At 37.4% G+C, this 23123-nt stretch overlaps 1 protein-coding gene across 2 annotated transcripts in view; it reads right to left on the reverse strand.

The window, feature by feature from the left end:
* MYO3A (myosin IIIA) overlaps window positions 1–23123 on the reverse strand; it is a 105415-nt gene that overhangs the window by 76903 nt on the left and 5389 nt on the right. For both annotated transcript variants that reach the window (XM_058812643.1, XM_058812645.1), the window contains exons 3-4: window positions 5419–5523; window positions 4548–4647 (exon numbers count right to left, since the gene is read on the reverse strand). In XM_058812643.1, coding sequence (XP_058668626.1) covers window positions 4548–4647; window positions 5419–5523 — 205 coding nt within the window. The remainder of the gene's footprint in view (window positions 1–4547; window positions 4648–5418; window positions 5524–23123) is intronic.

Here is a 23123-nt window from a genome sequence, read left to right on the forward strand (position 1 = left end):
TGAATCCACATCTTATAGAGCTGTGGCTTAGATTGACATTAATGCATGAAAGGCCCTGTGCAACATCCTGATTTCAAGAAAGGAAATTGAATTGAGAGGGACTATCCAAAGAAACAAGTATTTGTCAGCAGAAGTAGATTTTACAACCTTAGTGTCCCATGAAATTGGTTGCACATTATAAGATGCAGATGAATGTATGAATTTTTACTACAGATGAGGTGTGCTGTGCGTTCAAGTGACTCCAGGCCAGCTTTTTTAACTGATGAAAAAAAATCAGACACTTAGATATTTAGGCAGAAAAGTCTGCATATAAATTTGTCACTTGACTTTCAAAAGGTATCAGGCATTAAATTAATTTCTTTAAATTTCATTACATTATTTTCCTGCACCTTTAGAGGCTAAAATTTCATTTGAAATCTGTCTTTTTAACATCAATCCACTGTGCGCCACCAAAGTTCCGAAACAGATGTAAAAGACTTTCTCCACAGAAGAGGAATACAAAACTGAATATAATTAGGAATATTTATCAAAAAAAGAATTTAATTCACACCTTACTTGCCTTCAGTTCTTTCTATATAACAGATTACATAGCAGTCACTCTTTAAAGTGCTACAATGAATTTAATGTAAATGTATATTTTTCTACTAAATCTCTATCTTATACTGAAAACATACTACACTTGAATATAATGCAACTATATAATGTGGTAGAGGATATTCCTTCCTTGAACCCTAATTGGTGCATTTCTCAGGCAGAACATCCTACCTCAAAGCTTTTCTATCAGAACAGCTTAGGAGCTAATTCCCACAAATGTTCAGGTAGTGAAAATGCCTTCAGTCAGCCTTGTGTTACAAAGAGAATATGGACTATTAATATATATATAAGTTTAATGACTTTTTAGACTGAATCTGTGATCAGTGGACATTCTCACAGTAGATCCCCTTGGCTGGTACTCATTTTCTGTAAAAAAAAAAAAAATTTTTGTTTCTCTCTGCTGATCTATATTATCATACCAGATGGATGCAAGGCCAGAGGATGCATCCCTGGTAACCGGTATTTCAAAATTTTTGTGGCCTGGACAGTTTAAAGTAAATTTAAAGCTATTTATCTGACAGCTCCTTGCTAAGCAATTAAGCTCCAGAAGCATTGTTGTGGGATGTTACAGAATGTCCTGGGTTGCAAGAGACCTTAAAGATCATCTAGTTCAAACTCATCTGCCATGGCAGGGACATTGTTCACTAGACCAGGTTTCTCAGAGGCCCATCCAGCCCATCCAACCTGGCCTTGAACACTTCCAGGGATGGGCCATCACAACTTCTCCGAGCAAAAACTGTTCTAGCACCTCACCACTCTCACTGCAAAGATTTTTTTTTTTTCTAATATCTAATCTAAACTTATTCTTTTTCAGTTGAGGCCATTTCCTGTTGTCCTGTCCCTACATGCTCTTGTAAATAGTTTCTCTCCAACTTTCTTCTAGGCTTCCTTGGGTATTTGACTTTATTTAATCATTAATCTATATTGGGATTGGGTGTTTCTTAGATACGAGAATGTTACTGGGTGATTAAACAATATTGCAGCAGATTTTAAGGGAAAGCAAAAATTTTACTCTCCAAAGCAGTCTGAGTGAGGCATGGCAGTGAGGCTGTGGTATTCTTTCAAAATCTATCTCTTTAACTGTTAGTACCTCTAGAAAGGCAAACTGTTCAGAGAGTTACCCTGGATTTGGAAGAGCTTTTCCCTACATTTTCTGTGTCACCTCAAACAATTCAGTCTCTCAAAGTTTCAGATCCCCAGCTGTTAACTGCGAATTAAAGTAATTTACTTCTCCATAAGGGTGTTGTGATGGTTATCCATTATAGACTGTGCAGTGTTCAGAAACTATGGTTCCAGCATACATAAATACCTATGATGCAATGGCCACAAAGCAATGTGTATAAACTGTGTCACAAAATGAAGCTTCTGAAAAGTTTTTACTTCTGAAAAGTTTGTACTGCAGTGCAAGGAAGGATTCACCATGGCAGAACACTATACACCAAGTTCAAGGAGCTCAAAAGCAATGAAGGAAAAAAAGCCATTTTCAAGCATGATTTAATTCACTAGAATGGAATTGTTTTTTCACTTATGACTCTTAAAATGTTCCTACTTTAAAAAGAGGACAAAAAAAGCTAAATGATTGCACAGCACATAGCAGACTAAGAATAGGTTTTTTTCTAGTTTTGTGTTCCATAAGGCACTTCACAAGCCCATGTTTCAGACACGGGGTTTATGTTTAGAAGAAAATCACCATAAATAGCATCAGGGGAGGACAGCAAAGGCTTCTTCAGGAATATCTCATGCATGCAAGAGGATGGTGCAGATAAAGTTATCTTGGGAAAGGCTCACTGCCTTGGTCATGTGTGTTTGGTGGTTGAAGGAGTCCTTGGTTCCCTGCCTCTGTTCCCCTCTCCACACAGAAAAGCTGTGTGCATGCTAGAAAGGGTGATGTGATTATTTGGTTGGGATTTTTTGTGTTTGTTTGCCCCATGTAATAATTGGTTCAGCCTAAATCAAAAATTTTGCTTCCTCTGAGTATTTACTGGGTGAAAAAGACACTATGCCTCCATGTCTATCTTACTCTGTAGCCTGTCAATTTAATAGGCTTGTATAATAAAAGATGACTGAGTTTAAGTCCCAGATCCAATAAATGTTTATGTACAACAGTCTGTAGCAATGCCAACATGAGAGATTTTTATCAACTCACATTCCTGGCTAAAAAATGATCTTGAAATCTGATTAATGTGGGATTAAATCCCCTTAAGTAGAAGACAGAAATCCCACAAATCCCAGCTGAATACCTTAAGCGGCAGCTTGAATGGTGAATGGTACATCTTCCATGATGATTTTATGAAGACTATAAGTTTATTCCATATGAAACTACTCATTATTGGCTTCAGATTGTTTTTCTTCCTGGGCAGGTGGGGGAAAGCCAGGGAAAATATCAATCTATTCCAAAGTTAAAATATCAATTTACTCCATTTGTATATTCCTTTGAGAGGACGGACTGCAGCTATTGCAGGCTCCTTTTGAGCCCACATAAATGTGTGTGTAGGTATATTTGTTTCTTGTGCATGTTCTAATCTGTATTTTGGTATTACAATTTTCCCACAAGAATTGAAGATTATTTTTCAATTACAACCTTATCAGGAGATTGCAGTACCTGGGGAATAAAAAATTCAGGTCCTCATCCCTACAGCTTGTAAGTTTTGATATCTGCATAAGTGATTCCATTTTCAGATGCATCGATCCTCTAATTGCCTCCAGGAGCTCAAAATTTTTTTCCACAACAAATTAAAAGCAAAAATACTGATTTTTGCCTCACAATAAACTTCCCGACTACCAGAAAATGCTAGTAAGTATATTGCAGATGATTTAGGAAATACAAAGATTTTTCAATCGAAGATTTTATCTGAGGAATATAAAATAAATACATGACATTTCAAAGTAATTACTAACCCTAACAGTTTTGGGAATTTGTGTGTGAAGTCATGAGAGTTCCATAAATACAACCTACTGGCCAGAAGATACTATACTAAAGAGAGTTAAAATCCCATGATTAGTTTAAACAATTGTTATACATCAATTAAATCAGAATCATGAACAAAATAGGAGGACAAAGGAAAAACAAACATTTTCCATCTGCTGAATTAAACATATTTACAGTTGTCTGCTGTGCTGTGAAATTGTGACCAGTAAATTTACTTTTAACATAAAAAGGCAGTGTTCTACCTGAACATAATAGCTGATAACAAAAAGCACTGCAAATTTTTATACCCCTCATATGAAACAAAAGTCAAACCTAACCTTTTAGGCAAATTTCTGTGGTATTGCTGATAAATAACAGGTTGCATCCACTTATTCATTACTCTCCTCTTCCCTTTTGGTGATGACACCAAAGATGGGAGCATTCGGGAATCCTTTTAGGCCTAACAGGCTTCAACTGACTCTTTTAACGCCAAATCTCAGATTTAGATTTGCCAAAATCTGTCTTCCCAGGCTTTAGAAAGTGGGGATTACCTATATAATATTTCCTCCTCTAGTGCCTTCAAATATCTTTTGTTTTGTTTTAAATCAAATAAAGGAAGTATATGCATCTGAGATGGAGCTCTCCCATTCTTCACAACACCTATTAAGTTTCAAATGCTCTCATATAAAACATGAAGCTTTTTACTATCAGCTCCTAATTTCACTGAACCAGTGTGTGGTTCCTGGAGGAACTGAATATCAACCTTATTTTGAATCCTATATTCTTGCTTTGTTATTTCACTTACTCCTTGCCTCAAGACATTTGGCACTTACCACCACTGTATTATAATTCCTGCTTTTTAGCCATGCCATTGAAACAGCATTACCAAAATTACTAAAATATCTATCAAGTTTTAAAAAGTAACATTGGTTACCTAAGTGATATTTTAACAAGAAATTAACACAGTTAATATTTTCTGGTTTATTTACTCTATTTTCCATACTTCAGGTGTAAAACATTGTACATATAAGTAAACATAACATACCAAAATCCACAAGCTTGACTCCTCCTTCAGTGGTCAAAAGGATATTATTTCCCTTAATATCACGGTGGATAGTTTTGTTTTCATGCAAGTGCTGAAGTCCCTGGAAGGTCAGAAGTAAACAAGAACTTTTAACAACAGCTCTGTCCTCCATATTACATTTGCAGAAACAACAAGGTAGTGGAAAAGTATGAAAAATACTTGAATCTTTTTTTTAAATCCAGAACCACTGGGATGTCATTCTCACTGCAAAATCACTTGCACATTACAAGGAAGAACTATTATTTCATTGCTCTACTTAATGACAAATAGAAATTTTAAGATGAAAGCATAAAAATATCACTATAAACCTACATATAATAACTTTAAACCATAAACTCAAAGAAAACTACTGAATTCTAAATTCTGCCAGAGAAAGTAAAATTTTAGTTATAAGAAAATGATAAATAAAGACAGTTGATCCTAATGAGCAGAACCAAATTCTTGTAGCCCAGTTTGAATTTGTTAGATATGTGGATTATTTTACTTCAAAAACAGTTTGGATCCAGACACAGGAGGCTGAACAGTATTTTGATGATATTTCCGCTATTTCTTAAAAGAAAAGCAATTTTGATGCTGAACTGTATTTACTACGAAAATTGATCAATGGTCAGAAATCAATTTTCATTCTCTTACGAGTGAAATGAACAGATTAACTGCTCTTTACCTTGCCTGCTTAAAAAGAACCATCCTAATTACACATTGCTTTGATTACATTAAACACTGCTATAATACAAGATAGTGAGCTGTGTTAGTGGGGACATGATCTCCATTCATTTAAAGAAAAAACTATGAGCTGATTATTGACTGTCCTTTCATTGAAAGCCTATCTTACCATCAGAGCTTCACGTAAAATGTAAGCAATTATAAGTTCATTCATCCTTTCGCCTCTCTTCAGAAATCCCTTCACAAGGTCAGTCACAGATCCACCATTGCACAGCTACAAAACATAAGTGGAATATAAAAAGGAATTAAGGAGTGTTGGAGTAGCCACCTGGTTTTCATTTTCAGTATTTTTTTGTATCTGTAGCCAAATGAGATTCTACTAAACTGAAAAACCACAAATTTTTCCTTAAGTCTACTATTTATACGAATAACATACACGACAATTTTTGCAAATTATTTTTCACTACTTTCTGCATTTAATTCTTCTTGTCCAAACACAAGTATAGTAGCGTATCTCTTTGTTTTCCTATATCCATGATTGCTTTTCACTGAAACAGAAGTAGATTACAATGCAATAAATTAGCTGTGAAGGCATGTTTTGTGGGGCATACTAATTGCTTCTTATATTCATAATGTGGAACTCGCTACCAATGCAGATTGTTGCAACATCAATTCTCAGGTACAAAAGCTATGTACAGAAAAAATGGATTTAAGTCATCAGCAGACAGGCAGCAGAAAAATTTCCCCAGCATGAAACCTACCAAGGGTAAAGCTGCCTTTTATGCTAAGCAGCACTTAATTCCTAGCACAGGGAGATGTGATACACAAGGCATGGGCATTGTGGAATATGATGAAAGCACTGTGGAAAGAAAGGTCTCCCACTGAAACAAGGGGGGCTGTGGGTGTAGGATTAATTATAGCCCTTGTTGCATCAGCCCTGTCAGCTCCTTGTTCCAGATGTAGAGCCACAGTCTGCCCTGGACAATCCTCTCCCACTCTCCAGAGGAGAGAGCACAGCCAGACTCCTGCAAACCCCTGTCCTGTCCCATTTATGTGTATTGTATTTGTGGGGTGCCCAGACAAAGGAAGGAATGATAAATCTGACTTCATGTTCTCAGAAGGATAATTTATTATTTTATGATACTATATTATATTAATGAATACTAAACTATACTATACTGAAGAATACAGAAAGGATACTTACAGAAGGCTAAAAGATAATAATGAAAACTTGTGACTATTTCCAGAGCCTCAACACAACTTGATCCCGACTTATTTTGACAATAAGTCAAAATAATTCCCAGCAGAAACCAATGAAACAATCACCTGTTGAATAAACAATCTCCAAACACATTCCAAAGCAGCAAAACACAGGAGAAGCAAAGGAAATAATATTGTTTTCCTTTTTCTCTGAGGCTTCTCAGCTTCCCAGGAGAAAAATCATGGGCAAAGGGATTTTTCAGAAAATGTGAATGCCACATATGTGGGGAGAAGAGACCTGGCCTTGCTCCCTAGAAATGACAGTGAGCACACATTACCAGCAGATTAGTTTGGACTGCAGTACTTCATATATTCATTTTTATAATTTGCAATTTGTCTGCTGGAATAAGCAACAATGTAACTTTAGTGGGTACCTACTACTGTAGGAGTTACACGTCTGCAAAGACGAAATAGGCACTTAAGCCCTTAAACTATCCATAATGCACCTGACAATACTCATTGATTGAAGAGCCATTTGCCTCTGTAAAAGAGTAGCTGCTTCCAATAAAACAGTAAAATAAACTTTTATTCTTACACAGTATTATCATTTAGTAGCTTTTCACATGAAACTAAATTTCCATGTAAGCTATTTTAACAATGCAGCACAAAACAGTAATTCCTTTGCACTACATTTGAAGTATATTCAAATCAAAAGCATAATTTACCAGTAAAAACCTTTCAACTGCGGAATTCTAGACATCGGATTCTTTTGTATATGTGTATTTTTCATCTGTTCTTCTTTACCCCCTACATTTTTTCTGTGCTGCAATTAAAAAAAGACTTGTACCTTACAGTAAGAATCATTTTTTATCCCTTTGTACCCAAACATAACAATAACTCTCTGACTATCTTTGAAACCCCTAGGCTGCTCTGAACTTGCACCACAGGAATGCCTACAGAAATGCCATTCAATACACAACTCTTGTTGCAAGATGTGTCCCCCATCAGGGCAGCAAAGGCTCTGGTCTGACAGGGGCTGAGCTCTATGGCAACAGTCCTGGACTCACTTAACCTCACCCTTACCTAAGTGGGACAATATGCATGCTTGGAGAGGGAAGAACTCATATGCTTAAATGATGGGATTAAATGCTTTGCTGGATAAGGATCAGATTCCCAAGCAGGATTTCATTTATTGTCATTAGCCATGCTGGTCTGCCTTCTACACTGACTTTTTCAAGTTAGTTATTTTTTCACAATGACTTTTTTTTTCAGGGTTTCTACCATTTTAACTTTGGCACATCACCAACATATTTAATCAAATCAATGGATTATTAATTCTGGTTAATTTAAAGCTCTTGCAGAGCACTGAAACTATCTGACAAGTATAACAAACCAATTGTGAAATACATTACACATATGATAGTCTTCAAATTATTTTTCTTCATTATCTCATATTATATTTTGCCTCTAACAGATGGATCTTTTTTCTTTACAGAGCTATATACCTATTCAGTGTAAATCAAACCAATGCAGAAATGAATATATTCTTTTTTTAGGCAGAAGAAGGGAGAAACTACACCTCAGAAATCACCCTCTTTAAAGCTTAGGCAGTAAAGCCAATACTGAACTTATTTGCCTGGGTCAGCAATATTAATTTTCCCTTTCTTTAACATGATGCTCTAATTTTTTTACTACTCTCGTAAGATATAAATCCTCATTATGAGATAAATATCTGCATTGTAAGATAAAACTTACTGAAAATATCAGATAAGGTAAGATATTAAAACTGTGATTATTTTAGACAAAACAAAAACTGAACCTGGGTATAAAAAAGGTCAGCTAAACTGGTGTTGAAATAAAGAACTCAGAAGTCAGCCCTACCACCATGGAAACCCTCCACCAACTCCCAAGGCAGGGGGGCTGCTTAGACAGAGTTCAGCTGAGGATGATATAGAGCGGTACTTTCACTTACATCAGACAATAAATATTTTTCTGAGACCATCAGCATAGGAGGAAGAGGGGAAAAAAGGCTGGGTATTAGAATGCAAGCAGCTATAAGTAGGAAAAGGGATTATTGGAATACAACCACAATTAGAAAAGGAGATTATGGCAGACACTGCATGTGTGTGCTCTACGCTGTGTGGGCGAGAGGGAGAATGATGACGACAACGATGACACAGGTTAGTATTAACTTTGTTCTATTTTTATCATCATGGGTAAAATCTTGTATCTGCCCTAATTTCCTATCTCTACTGTGCATTTTCTGGATGTGAAGCTACCACATGTCCCTAAAACCTGCACATAACTAAAGCTGAAATGGTGATTCTTTCTCCTGACTCAGGCTATCAAGCTGCATGTGTACTCAATCCAGAGGTATCATAAACACCTCAAAAACATCCACCTCCGAATGAGTGTGGCTCTTCTCTTCTATCTCAAAATTAGAAGCTACACAAAGTTACAATACTCCTGCCCAATATGGTGCTGGACCATGCTTGCTTGGGAGTTTGAGTAGACAGGAAATAAATTATCCTTGGGAATGCTGATCAAAATCTAGTCCATAGAAACTTATAGGAGTAAAAAACCCTAAATCATTTAAAAAATCACATATCCTTGATTTATACAGTCCTTTAATGAGAGATTATGGGATAAATGTTATTTAGCAGTACTGCCAGACAGAAAGTTTCCTGGGGTGTTGTTAAATATTGCAGTTTACAATTATGATATCTGCTGCTTCTTAGTAGCATGCTGTCCAGAGTAAAAACACTGCTAAGCCTCTTAGCAAAGCTGCTCAGTTCAAGTTAAGTCAACTGAAATGCTTGGATGACAAGAAATCATGAAGGCAACAGAGATAATTTTTTAAAAACATCTCTCCAGTTTTCAGTGAAGCATCTAGAGAAGGGAGATGATGGTGGCTATTACTTTATTGCAAACATTGTGAATTTACATGACCAAACAGCTGATCAGTCTGCGTCATTTGCTCTGCAGCATTTGGTAAAATCTCCTCAGAACAACTTGATGACAAGCACAAAGCAAAGAACAACAAATGCACAGAGAACTTGGGACAGCCATAGAGCAGGAGCTATGGGTCTGTCTGAGCCCTGGCCCATGGTAGGGCTGACCCTGAAGGTCAAAGCAACTCTCCAAATCAAATGACATTTCACCTGTCACGAGGCGTCTTCTGGGAGGAGAGGATCGTAACTCTATTTTTCTGTCCCACACTAGAAACCCCCATACATTCACACACATTCTCTTGCATACACAGAAACATTTCCTGTGGTTTATTTCAGATGGAAGCCCCCGTTTAACTTTGAATATACTCAGCTTAAAGGGACAGACTCCTGGAATGTCCAGCCTGTGCAACACAGGAAGGGAAGATATTCATGATTGTCCCACAGGGAAGTAACTTAGAAATGTCAGAACTTCGCACATGGGCAATTTTCATCAAATTCATATTAGTCACTTATTCTATTGTCCCCTTGTGATTTAGAGGTATTTTTTCCTTACCAGCAATTTTTTCAGTGCCTGCATCAATAGAGTGCAAATATTATATGCAAAAACAAGCAACTAAAAGGAGGGTAAATTGAAGGCTTGAGGCTACCTAAAATGAAGTGGAGAAGACAGAGACAGAATCTTTCTAGTGTCACACAGCAAAGGATGAGAGGCAAAAACCCCCCACTGCAAGACAGGAATTTCCTACTGGACAAAAATGAAAAATTTTCACACTCAGTTAAGCACTGGGAGAGATTACACACTGAGTCTGTGCTATGTCCATCCTTGGATATATTCAAACTTGAATTGAAAAGACAAACTTGTAACATTTAAGTTAATAGTGTTTAAACAAGGGGTTGGACCAAATAACTTCCAAAGGTCCCCTCCATGCCGTAGTTTTATATGGTTCAGAATATATGAATTTTACAATATTCAGTTCCTAGTCTGGATTTGGATTTTCAAACAGCAGAAAGAGTGGGTAAGAATGAAGGAAATCTTGCATACCTGAACCAATGGAAACAAAAATTTAATATAAAGCTTGCTTCATATAAAAATCTGCCTTAAAGAGCCGTAGCTCTGATGGCCATGCATAGCTGCACCAAAAGAGGTGCTTAGGAATCTTCTACAGTGGTAGAAAAGGGCTCCTCCCTTATGATTTTCTGGCACTCAAAAAGGCAAAGACTCATACTGGGATGACATGCAGCTCTCCACCCACCCATCTGCCACAACCATGTGCCACGATAATAGAGCTATTAGTATGCTAAGCTATCTTCAGCAAAAAAATTATAGAAAAGTATGATCCTAAACTCATGAAATGTCACTTAAAATTGCCATTGCATCACAGTCATGCAGATGTTCTTTTTAGGTCTTAGTCACTCTTCACCTTACCCAGTTACACATTTCTCCTCTTCAGCTCCTCTCGATTCTAATGCCCATTGAAGATTCAGTATCAGCTCCCCTTTTAAGAAAACCATCAGCTGCCCTTTTGCTGGGGCCATTAGAGCCTTTAATCATCCAACTGCTCCTAACTTATGCATCTGTACTAAGCTCTCAGGTACTGTTTGCTTGCATCCTGCAGTTGTCAAGGTGCTTTCATCTTACTTCAGTAGCTTGGATGCAAACAATGGGACAACTACAATTACTTCCTTCCCTATCTTTACAGGCTGCTCAGACCTAAATGACTGGGCAGCATATCACACAATGCACAATTCATGTCATGAATGAATTATAGTTATGAAAAAAAGTCCAACCTTGCTTTAATGTTATCACATATAGGAATGCTAAAAGCATCATGGCACTAAACTATATATTTTTCCCTGTTCTTAGAATAGATCAATAATCTGACCTGCTCTCCTAAGCAGCACTGCCAGTCTCTGAGCTGACTGCACCTTTTTTTTAAGACTGACTGCTGTAAGAACAGAAGATTCTTAGTTGTTGCTGGTTTGTAATCATAAAATCACAGAAGCAGAGGAGTAAAAGGGATCTCAAGAAATCACTTAGTCCATCGCATATGCACTGTGTAGAGACCTGTATTTTCAGATATGGCAGATATATGTCTAACTTGCTCCTAAAAATTGCTCATTGAGGAAGATTCCAGTCTTTCTGAGTAGCCTGTTTCTGTTTCTCTAGCCTGATAGAGCATTTTTCCTGCTATCCAACCTGAATCCTTTTTGCTTCCAACAAAACTGCATTATTTTTGCCCTCCCTTTCAGCAGTATCTGATAATAAATTATTATTATTTTCTATTTCTATCTCTGTCAGACTACTGTCATGATACACCATTTTTTTCTCTTTTTTTTTATGCTGTGCAGTGTTATTTGTTGTAACCTTTAGAAATTCTCCACATTTTCTCAGCTTGGACTGTCTTCAATTTGCCACTGACATTTTGCCCAAACTGCATACAGAATTCCTTGGAAGTCTTGTCTTAGCCGAGAAAAGATGAGCAGACCATAATAATCTCCACTTTACAGAGAAACCCTTTCTGCAGAACCACAGCCTGGTCAGGTATGTCCCACTTCTTCTTCCTATGGATAGTAGTATTTTGCATGAATCTCTCTTCTGTGATTCAAAAATATTTCTCTGCTATTCACAACTGTGAATCTGATGCTATTCCCCAATGTGCTTGTAATTAAACTAGGTATCTACTTCAGGTTTTTATGTGAACTTATTTTCATCACTCAAGTTATTACTGAACAGAAACAGACCAAAAGCAGATGCCCACTTGAGATTTTCCCAGCCTAAAAGTGAACTAAATCCAGTTTTGTGAAAAAGAGGTAATTTGTTTTACTGTTTTTGTGACATTTCTGCATTTTCACATTTTCCTCACAAGCATGTCACATGGGACCACATAAAACCGTCACAAAAGACACATTATCAGGTTAAAAGATTACATTGTACTAATATAATTACTAATATAATTTGTTCTGGTCCAGTCCAAGTTGACCACTTACGTTACTGGGTTCTGCATGTCCTACAGTGGTTTCTATTAATTAATGGTTCAGGAACCATTGTGGGTATCAAAGTTAAGAAGATTGATCTGTATTTCCCAGGACATTATTTTTCCCTGCTTTGTAAAGACAAATACTAAGTATTCCTGTATCTCATTTCTCTAGCAACCTTGTCTTTACCACTCTCCACATTAGACCCTCTGAACTTGTCTTTAAATGCTTTAGAGAGCATTTTTGTTTCTCCTATTTGAAGGCATTCTGAAATTGCATTCTTACTAGTCTCTTACTGTGCTTCTATTTTTCTCTGCACCAGCTAATTTGTTATTGTGTTTTTAATGTGTTTAAAGAACTGCCAGCTACCCTGGTATTTTCCTGTACTTTTACATTATTTTTCATAAGTACAGGTACGCACCAGCTCCTGAAGCCAGCTAAAGCATACTCTCTCTAAGGGCATTATCTTTGCCCTGCTGCCATTTTACCATCCTTTCTCTTCCTAGGTGAGTGAAAGTAACTATTTTGGGACCTTTATCACTCAAATTTCCTTCCACCTCTTTTCAAAAGAGATCTTCTCTATGAGAACAGAACAGAACGGAATCTACCTCATTCAGCCATTTCCAGAGTCACTTTCTTTGCCTTCTCTCTCCAATCAAGAGCTCCATGGGCTGTCCATTTCACAGTCCAGCTGTGACCAGTAACTCTTACTCTCTACCTACAGTGTGACACGTTTTCATAATTATTTACTGCCAAAGAGCACATTCCACTGACAGCACTTAACACCTACCACCCGTACCTGAAGGTTCTTGTGAAAACTTACAGGAAACTAAATCAGTTTATGCAATGGGCTGAGTGGTTCAGTACAGAGCTCCTGTCTGTGCAGCACAGTTCTAATTTCATCTCCAATGGAAGAAAGATGTTCACTGTAGTTCCTGTTTTTCCTAACAACTGGACAAGACACCCCATAACTAAAAGAAACCATAGCAATGGTTTCTCTGTGCTTTTAGACAAAGTTGATTGCTTTCAATTTAGCATGAACAAATTGTATTACTGAAACAGGCATCTTTCCTGAATTATTTTGCTCCAGTGATCAAAAACCATGGGGTATTTATGATTTTGCTATCTTATATCATCTAGCACCTCCAGGGCTGTGTTAGTCACAGCCTCATGGGTGTTTATTTGTTGCTTTTGATTTCTTTCCTTTCAGTTTGGTTTTTATCTTCTCATTTTCTTTACCATGCACATGCACTTACAAGACAGCCAGCCAGAGGAAATGTTTGTCTGTTTCATCTTATGCAATGCTGGCCTTCACAAATTCATATTTCTCAGTCAGATCATAGATATCTTCACATCATGGGCAAAATGGAAAAGCCGCAACTATGCAATTATTGCCTAAATTTCTTCTTTCAAACTCAGCATAATTTAATGAAGCCAAGCAGGCTTTACACAAACAAGAAAAAGAAAACCCTAATCCCCAAAAGAAGGATTTTTCTGTTCTAAAACATTGGTAATATTGTGAAAAAAGAGCAAGAAGGTGACAGTGCTATTACAAAGGTTTAATGGACATAGCCTTGCTCAATTCCCCTTCTAGCTCATCCCAACACAAACTTTACATTACACCATCCCATATTTCACAATCTTTCTGTTATATTTACATCCTCATCAAGTTGCTGATGAAGAAATCAATGTATCACCTGTCCACATTTTCTCAAAAGATTATACAGCTGAAGTGGTACCAAGCAATTTTCTGTAAAGCAACTGGGAGCGAAATATATTTAAAACAGAAATTCTGAATGAGCTTCAACTATAGCTTCCTGGCCTGGCAACACCAAAGCACAGCTGTAATTTTTAATAATCAAATAAATGGGTCATTTTGCAAAATAAGATGTAATCTAACTACAAAACTGAGAGGCATTGGTCAGTAAAAAGCCAGGACTTTCTGAGCAAATACAAGAGGCATCTTATGAAGAAAGAAGATTTGGATAAAGCAAACTTAGTGCAATTCATCATTTTATCATACACAAGGAGCAGTGGTAAAAATAACATTTAGAGGGCAAAACCACTCCCTTGGCTAGGGAGAAAAAATAGGGAATAACTTTGGGATCCATAATGACAGAAGTATTTCTACTGACTGCTGCAAACCTTCTCTGGAACACACAGAGAAACCCCTAAGCAAATAGGGCAGCCTGTGGTAACAGCAGGCACTTCACAGCTTTTATTTCCTGCTCAGAGCTGTGTCACTTTTGTTCATTCTTCACCAGTTAAGAAACATTTCAAAGCACCTTCCTTTTCTGTAGCATCATTTCTACATTATTCAGAGTTTGGACACTAGTGCCAAGTACTGCCATGTCCACACTACTCATAATCCATTTTTTGTGTGTGTTTCTAAACAAAGACAGCAATTTAGCCTAATTCACTGTAATTTAAATTACTGCAATAGAAATCTTCCCTATTGAGTTTGAAATCATGGCTGGGGAAGCACAGATTCAAACAATGGGGCTTGTCTAAAGGCTGCTTTTACAAAAGGAGTGAAGCTGAACCCCACTCATGCCTAAGGCAATTTGTCTCCTCATGGGAGTGCGTGGGACACAGGACACGAAAGGAGCTAGAGGACTCTGTCACAGGACCCTACTAAGCAAGCACATTCTGAAGGACTTTCTTAAAGGTAATTTTTATAAGAACAAAATGATGCTAAACTCAAAAGCCATATTTTTCTTCTCCCTTTTTTCTTATTTTAATGAACTACTGGAATGATTAACTTGGAGAGACTAGATTGGACAGAATTGAAGTTAAGGTGTTTTGTAAGCCAATCTCTCCCTGCTCACTGTGTACGTGTAAGGCAGTTCTCTGCTTCCACACTTTGATTTCAGCAAAGTCAGCAGCAACAAATGCTGGCATTATATCTGGAGCCCAGGAAACCTTTCATCACCACTGACACCCATATTGTTTCTGAACCTCCCAGCTCCTTGTTCCTTGCTATAGTACTTTTCTCCTTTAGTCAGCAGCTTCCATCCACCTCTGCCTGACAAAGACTGAGGAGGAGACCCCTCTCCCTACCACTGGAGCACCTTCAGTCACTCCCTTTATAAAGAGACCCAGCAGGTAAACTGAGCGCAAAAGCAGCAAAATTGTTCTATCACACTTGAATTTAAGCACCTAACTATCAGGTGTCAGAGAGTAAACCCTCAAAGAAGGAAAAAACAACTCTTAGTCCAAGCATTCTTTCAATGAATAATGCTATGCCACATTACTGGTAAAGAAGGTCTGGTTATCTTGGATCTAATAAAAACTACACAAATGTGGGTTTTAGTGTTTTGTTTAATTTTGTTTTTAAATTACTCTACATCTTTGGTAAAAATTGTGTTCAAAAATAAAATGCACAGAAAGCAAAGTGATGTTAAATATTAAAATGTGAGAGACATATTATTCCTAGGCTCCTGACTTAAATAGTCATATTGAAACTATTTTCTGAGCTTCTGCTTTACTGCATGGTGGCAAAAATTGTTAGAGGTTACTGAGAACCAGGTTTTTGCATGTGAGCATTCTCCAGCAAGGTGGGCTATAACCAGTCATTTAAAAGATGCAAACTGTGCAAAGCACAATGTATTATGAAATATTAATTATGCATAGAAATTATTAGTATTTAGTAAAAGTTTGAAGCATTAAATGATAGTTGTAGCCATACATCTTTGGTCTTGAAAAAATAGGATATGATTCAAGAATGAAAAATTGCTATAATTGGGAAGCAAAGAGAGACACATTAGAAATGGAGAAATCAAGCCCAATTCAGGCATGTAATGGATCAAAACATTCAGTGTTGGTCTGAATAGAGCAATTATAACCAAAGACATTTCTGAAAAATGACCTGTGTTAAGAAAAACGAAAAAGCAATTTTCAATAGTTTCATTTTTCTGCTATATATGCCATTTGAAAATAGCTAATAATATTTAGGCAAATGACAGCTTCCTGCCCTTTACTCAGCCTTTTATGAAACCTAAATGGACTTGTTATTTTCCACTATACTAATTGCCTGAAACATTACTGTTTTATAGCAAATATCACATACCAGAAACAGCTGTATATCTTTTTTCTTATTATAACTCTTATTATATATTCCATTAAACAGCACAACTTCCATTCAAAGCTTTTTTGAACTCCATAACTTTATTCCTTTAGATGGAAACACATCTGCATATGGTAATTCCTATATCTAACAAAAGCATACTGTAAACATGCCAAAGGAAAATCCTAAATAAATTATTAAATTGTCCATACCACAGGGTTCTCTATTTCATGCAAAAGAGAAGTAACTGATACAGTGATGTCTCTAGTCCATCTCAGGTAGGCTCATCTTTTTAGAAGCTCAAGAGAGACTGTTGGGTCTTGCTTCAAGGCAAATTCCTGTGGGACTGACTCCAGCCACTGCTCATTTCTCAGAGAGGCCTCACCAAAAGAATCAGGTGACTGAATTTGGCTTTTCCCACTCTTACTAAATTGTCACAGCAATTAAAACAACACCAGTCTATACTTCTATGCCCTCCTTATAGAATCATAGAATATTCTGAGTTGGAAGGGACCCACAAGGATCACTGAGATCAGCTCCTGGCCCTGTACAGGACAACCCCAAGACTCACACTATGTGTCTGAGAGTGTTGCCCAAATGCTTCTTGATTCATTATAATTGTATGATTTTTTAAAGAAAAAAATCTTCAGTCAAATGGAATTCAACAACTGAAGTCCCAACACCTTCAATGGCATGAATTTGTTCACTGAACTTGTGCATGATCAGCAACTTCCCAGGCTCTGTGCTTTCCTTGCAGGCTGCAGAATCCCAAGGCTGCAAATATTTTTAGCCAAATATCTTCGTACATCTAGAAAAAGAATTAGTTGCTTTACAACATTGACAGCCACACCTCTCTTCCTCTTCCATGCACAGAGAGGAGCCATGAAGAGTGACAACACCATTTGCTGAGAAAGGAAAAAGATGAAGCTAATGGAGAGAAAATGCTTTACTGCTGGCCTTACACATCAGGACTCTTACAAAGCGCTGGAAATCTCAGCAAGAAAGAAAGCAGAACTACCCATCCTGCCCTGAGCTTTGCTTTTTTGTGCCCAGCCTGCTTGGGCATAAACAGCTCCCTGAAGAGGTGGCCTGTGCCTGGAAAAGGAGCAGGGGATGGATCTGGTTCTGTCAGAGTGTGCTCCCACCCCCGCATGGCCAACACAACAAGATCCTTCTCAAGCCACTATTCCATACATGTTACAGGACTCTGCTCTTTTAGAATGAGATATGGGAATGAGGTGAAACCATCACATGCTTGGACAAGGAAGATGATCAGTCTCCCTATATAGCTTAAAGAATCAAAATTACTGTGTCAAAATTAAATGCATAAATATATTGCCATCTACTGCAAAACCTGAGGTTATTGTAAAAGTCAAAGAATCTGTCATAGTTGGTTTGGGTTTGTTTTAATTCATTGGGTTTTTCTGGGAAGGGTGAGGAGCAGGGTGGTATTTAGTTTCTTACCGTTTCTTGTTTTTCTTTATATTTTACATCACACAGACTTCCAGCTCTCAAACAGCTGAAGCCTCATTCAAGTTAAGGTATGCAACAGCAGTGAAATATTTTAGCCTTTTTATTTTTTTAAACAAAAATACCAATAACTGGATCTTCCGACAGTTGTTGCACCACTTTTGTAGAAACCACACTGCAACCTAAAATTGCACTATCAACATCTCAGCTCTGAAGTAGGAAAAAAAATCTCCCATCCTCTCAGCAACTGGACTTGCTGAGACTGTTATTTCTTTACATGAACATACTCCATAGATAGAACATTATATAATAAAGCATAGAATTTTTGTTGTTGTTGTTTAAATAAGGAGGATGCACTTCTGTGAGCTTCCCCCTCTATTAGAATTACATGCAATGTTTATAAGGCAACATGAACAGAAGCTCTTTCACATATGAAAGAGTGAAGGTCAGTGAAGGATCCAAGACTATTAACCACACAAAATTTGGGCATTAATGATACTCATTTTTCTCTGACACACATGTAAATTGTGCTGTCACTGTTCTTTTATGAATCCGTGAGGAAAGTTTATAAATATTCCATGAACTCTAAGGCTCTCTTTGTGACCACAGTTAGATTTGCAAACATGTGGAAGCATCTGATTGGCTAAATTTCCCTCTCCAAAAAGCAGATGACAACAGTGCAACAGCACAGCAGACTCAATCCAGGCCAGATACAGCAGTGTACATGTATTTTACAGCATTCTTAATTTTGTGTAGGAGTTCTTGCAACACCTTCTTCTCTTTGTTTTAAGGAGTACTTATCCCTAACCAGCCATCTCCAACCATGCCATTATTCCTTTGAACATTCACACTGGCTGCCCTTTCTAAATCACATCAAACATGAGCTGGATGCTTTACCTGTCAAAGCCCTTAGCAGTGCTAATACCATTTATTATGGAAAAAGAGATCTACTTCTATCCTTGATCAGCTCACAATGGTATCCATTACTGGGTATCTGTAGGCACAACGTGTTTTCCATCCTGCTTTGTAGGAGCAGCTAAACCAGAAAACCACAGCACTATCCTCCTTCCAATCCTCCTTAGTAACTCTCCTGTACTACAGTTCTGACAAATGCTTACTGCTGATTGGGATCACAACTGACTTCGGTTATCCATCCAGTTCTCCTTTTCCAAAGCTATTTGTTCTATTGGCTTAAACCTTTGAAGAAAGCTCTCTGCTATGAAGAGTCACTATTCTGACAGGAAAGGAGTGAATAACTGATACTCTGCACATTGTGCTGGGTTCTCCATCTCTAGGCAAACTCAAGAATGGTAGTTCTTCTAAAGGATCTCCATAAAACCATGGAGAAAGGAGTTCTATCAGGGATCTCAGCTTGTCACATTCTCATTTCATTTAAACACCTCACCAAAGGTAACTGCCCTTGTGATTGGAGACTGGGCAGGAGCTGCACTGGTGCGCTACTCTGCGCCCATAACACAGCAACAGTCTGTTGGCTGGTTCTCTCTCAGCTCTTACCCTGTTATAAGCATTTTGGAAAGCTTTACTGGAAGTAAACTAATAGTAATGGACCAACATAACCCTGGTATAACATGCTGGCAGTTTGATATACTGGCATTTTATTCCTTTTTCCATATGGTGTAACAATTGTTATAATGTTGTACTCTGATTAACCGTGGGTTTTCACTTGTCTATGTTTGCAGAAAGAGTGGCAGATGAAATGATGCACTAGTTTTCTACTTTAATTCAAACTCCTGAGAGCTTCTACTTACTGGGTTTAAGATTTTTTCCTTCTTTCTGAAAAAAACCCATCTTAAATAAAAGCATCCCAAGGACTTAAAAAGAGAATTTAGACATTTGTACATTTCACTTTTTTCCCCTCTCAGTTTTAACTTTAAATGATCAAAGGTAAGTAAAAAATCTGAATCACTTCAGGCAAATTATAAATCAGCAAACATAGCTGCCAACTGAATCACAATAATCCATCGTGACAATATTTCTGTAATTCTTTTGAGTTATCAGTGTCTGGTTAGCAGGTTCAAATAACATCAAGAAAAACATTTAGACAATGAAACTCAAAGTATACCACTTTGCAAAAAATCCAGAATGACACAAATTATCAATTTATTCAATGATTTCTCCCATGTTAAAAGGCTGAGGGAAAGGGAAAGGCTAGAATGGCACCTTTTCAGAGAAGCAGATTCCAAGCACAAGCTACTTTACACTCCCACATGATTTCTCTGGTGAAGATTACACTAGATCAACAAAAGGTTCCACATAGAATAAAGATAAATCAGGTTCACTCAGTCTGGACTGTGCATCTGTACAAATTTCATCAACTACTCTGCAGGTACTTTTTAACAACGGAGTTGTCTAGAAAATAGAGCCTGCAAGCCACTAGAAAGTGTAACATATGAGAAACATATGAAGAAACTTTCTCATATGAGTAGAAGTCTAAATTTCTTCACACTGAAATACAATTAGATTTAGCAACATTTTTGCAATGTTGAAAATATTATATTCCACTATGTGGAATATTATACAAATAGAAATCAGCATATAATAGTGATGCACAAATTCAACTTGCATGCTCATAAGGGAAGATTATAGAGCATGCCTGTATCAGCATCATGTTTAGTGTGTCCATAAATGGATACTAAATGGAATAGTCTGGGACATCTGTAATACAGCAATCATGGCTGCTGGAAAACATGAGGGAAATGGACTGCAAAAACTGGACAACAAACTCTTCCTAAATAGCATCTTCTAGTGCCACCACAGAACACAGAAAGTTGAGCTACAAGGACCATTGGCCTAACTCAGCAGGAAACTGCTAATGTTCTTGAAATGTTCGTGTACAAACTTCAGGGGAAAAAAAACCACCTAAAAAGAATATTTTGTCAGTCTTCTTGACATTCAGCAGAGTGAAAGGGATGTATTTCTGTAACACTTCTTGGCAATTCCCTCTACATCTCCAGAAGTGAGAGGTTTCTACAATATTCTTTGATATTATGAAACTGTATTTTTGGGTGGAAAATCATTCCTTCCAAAATTTTTTACCCTCCTAAGATAAGTTTTTACCCATTAAATAAGTTTTTTTTTTACTGTAAAAATAATGCACGCTTCCTCTATTTCCTATACAAATATATTGATGACTACAAAATATCCTAGCATACTTATGTGACTCAAATTCAACCAAATTAATCTTAAATAGAGTATGCATAACTTTGCATCTTTTGAAAATGGACTGAGATGCTTCTTAAAAGTTCTACCTGATCTCTGTAGAAGTGAACTAAAGAAATATGTTGCACTGTGATTCTGGTTTACAGCAGCAAGTAAAAGCTGTGTAATACCTACCATTTACCTTGCTATGGCCTTTCAGACTTCACTCTTTCTTGCCTAGGTTGCTCTTTGCACCAGGCAAGGCCTGTGCCATTTGTTCTCCCCACCTGCCCCAGACCTACATCCCCACCTGTAGGGCCCTGATAGAATTCCTCTCGGCTCCATCTTCCATCAGATGATTTCCAACTATCTCAGATATTTTCCCTTCTGAATTAACATCCAGAGCAGAATGAAATGGGCTACAGTGCACTGCCTCAGCTGTGTCATCATGCTGCTGTCTGCTGACACCAAACTGCTAAGCTGATTCATCCCAAGTAAGGGATTTCTTTCCAACACAGACTCAGTAGGACAGTTCCTCCTGCCTGAGTCTCTGGTCACACATGGCAAAGCTTAATGCACCTGGCAGGAATCCTCCTTCCTGCAACATTCTGTACTATAACGTGGTTAGAACAACATCCAAGGAGGAGCAGATGTTCAGCTTAACTGAGTGCAGCCTACAGAGAGAAAGGCATTTCTGAACTGAGAGTCAAGGGTACTGTCATGCTGTACAGATGTTTCTTGTTTCACTTTCATTCCCATAAGCAGTTTTCTTAAAAATAAATTGCATGGGACACATCTTTAAAAGCTGAAGATTTTTTATTCTAGGAAAAACCCCCCCAAAGCCAAACATCAAAATACATGTATACAAACACCCTAGTGAATAACTTTTTTGGTAACCTGCAATGGTGATTCTAAATTCATTACTAAATGCTGAGTTCTGAGTTTTACCATCTGTCACAACCCATTACTAGAGGAATTTGAGAAACTTTCTCTCCAAATCGTCTTGCCCACATATCCCATCAAGGAACACAAAATGGAGATGATGAAAAGATACCCATTCTTATAAACTGCAGGACACCTTAACTGCTGCTGTGAAAAGCAAACTGCAACTGTAAAGCTGCACACAAGCTGATAAGAAGATGCCACTTAAACAGAGAAATCTGTTTCATGACAGTTTTCCTTCACATACACTATTATTAATAGGAAAGCTTCACCAAAGTCAATACTAAAATTTATTTTCCTGCTTATGCATATCTACACATACCAGCTGAAATTCATTGCATTCACAGATCTACATGTGCAGTGACAGAAAGCATCCAAGACTATTACACACACTCCATACTTGCACATGTACAGCCTGGCTTAATATGAGTAAATATAAAACATACTCCACATGTAGTCTGGTGTTTTTCACGTAAAGAACATCATTCCGTGCAAAATATTAAAGGTGATAAACACTTGACTGTTTCCTCCCAGTCTGTTTCAGCCTGGCTGTTTGGCATCCATCCTTTACAGGCCAGAAGTTTCACAGATGGGAGTTTCCAATGCCCAGCAGACACAATGGACACTGGATTTTCCAAGATGCTCACTTCACAAAGACCTGACACCTTTTGATGTCAATCTAACATAGTAATTTGTTATGATTTACAATGCAAATAATTCTTAAAAATATCTTCCAATGGAACACATAAGAATTCGGAATAGATGTTTTTAGACCTTAAGCATTGCTGATAGCTTGTTTCTAGAATTTGATAGCATTGTATCATTGAGATATTTGGTAGGAGATTTGTATTTACTTATCTGACAAATCATAAAATTTGTCAACAACCAATTCTTCCATCTTAACCTTATCAAATTCTGATCAAATGACAGCAAAAGTCTTGATTCCTAGGAAAAGCAGACTATTGCTGTCAGAAATATTCTTCATTTTCCTTTGGATACAAGAGGAAGTTTTTACAGAACAGGCTGTGAATCTATAGAAACTGTAATGATCAAGACCTTTGCTCACAGATTACTCAAAACTAAAGACAAACACATCTTGCTCTGACCTTA

The sequence above is a fragment of the Ammospiza caudacuta genome, chromosome 1 (genome assembly GCF_027887145.1).
Source record: "Ammospiza caudacuta isolate bAmmCau1 chromosome 1, bAmmCau1.pri, whole genome shotgun sequence".
Taxonomy (NCBI): Eukaryota; Metazoa; Chordata; class Aves; order Passeriformes; family Passerellidae; genus Ammospiza; species Ammospiza caudacuta.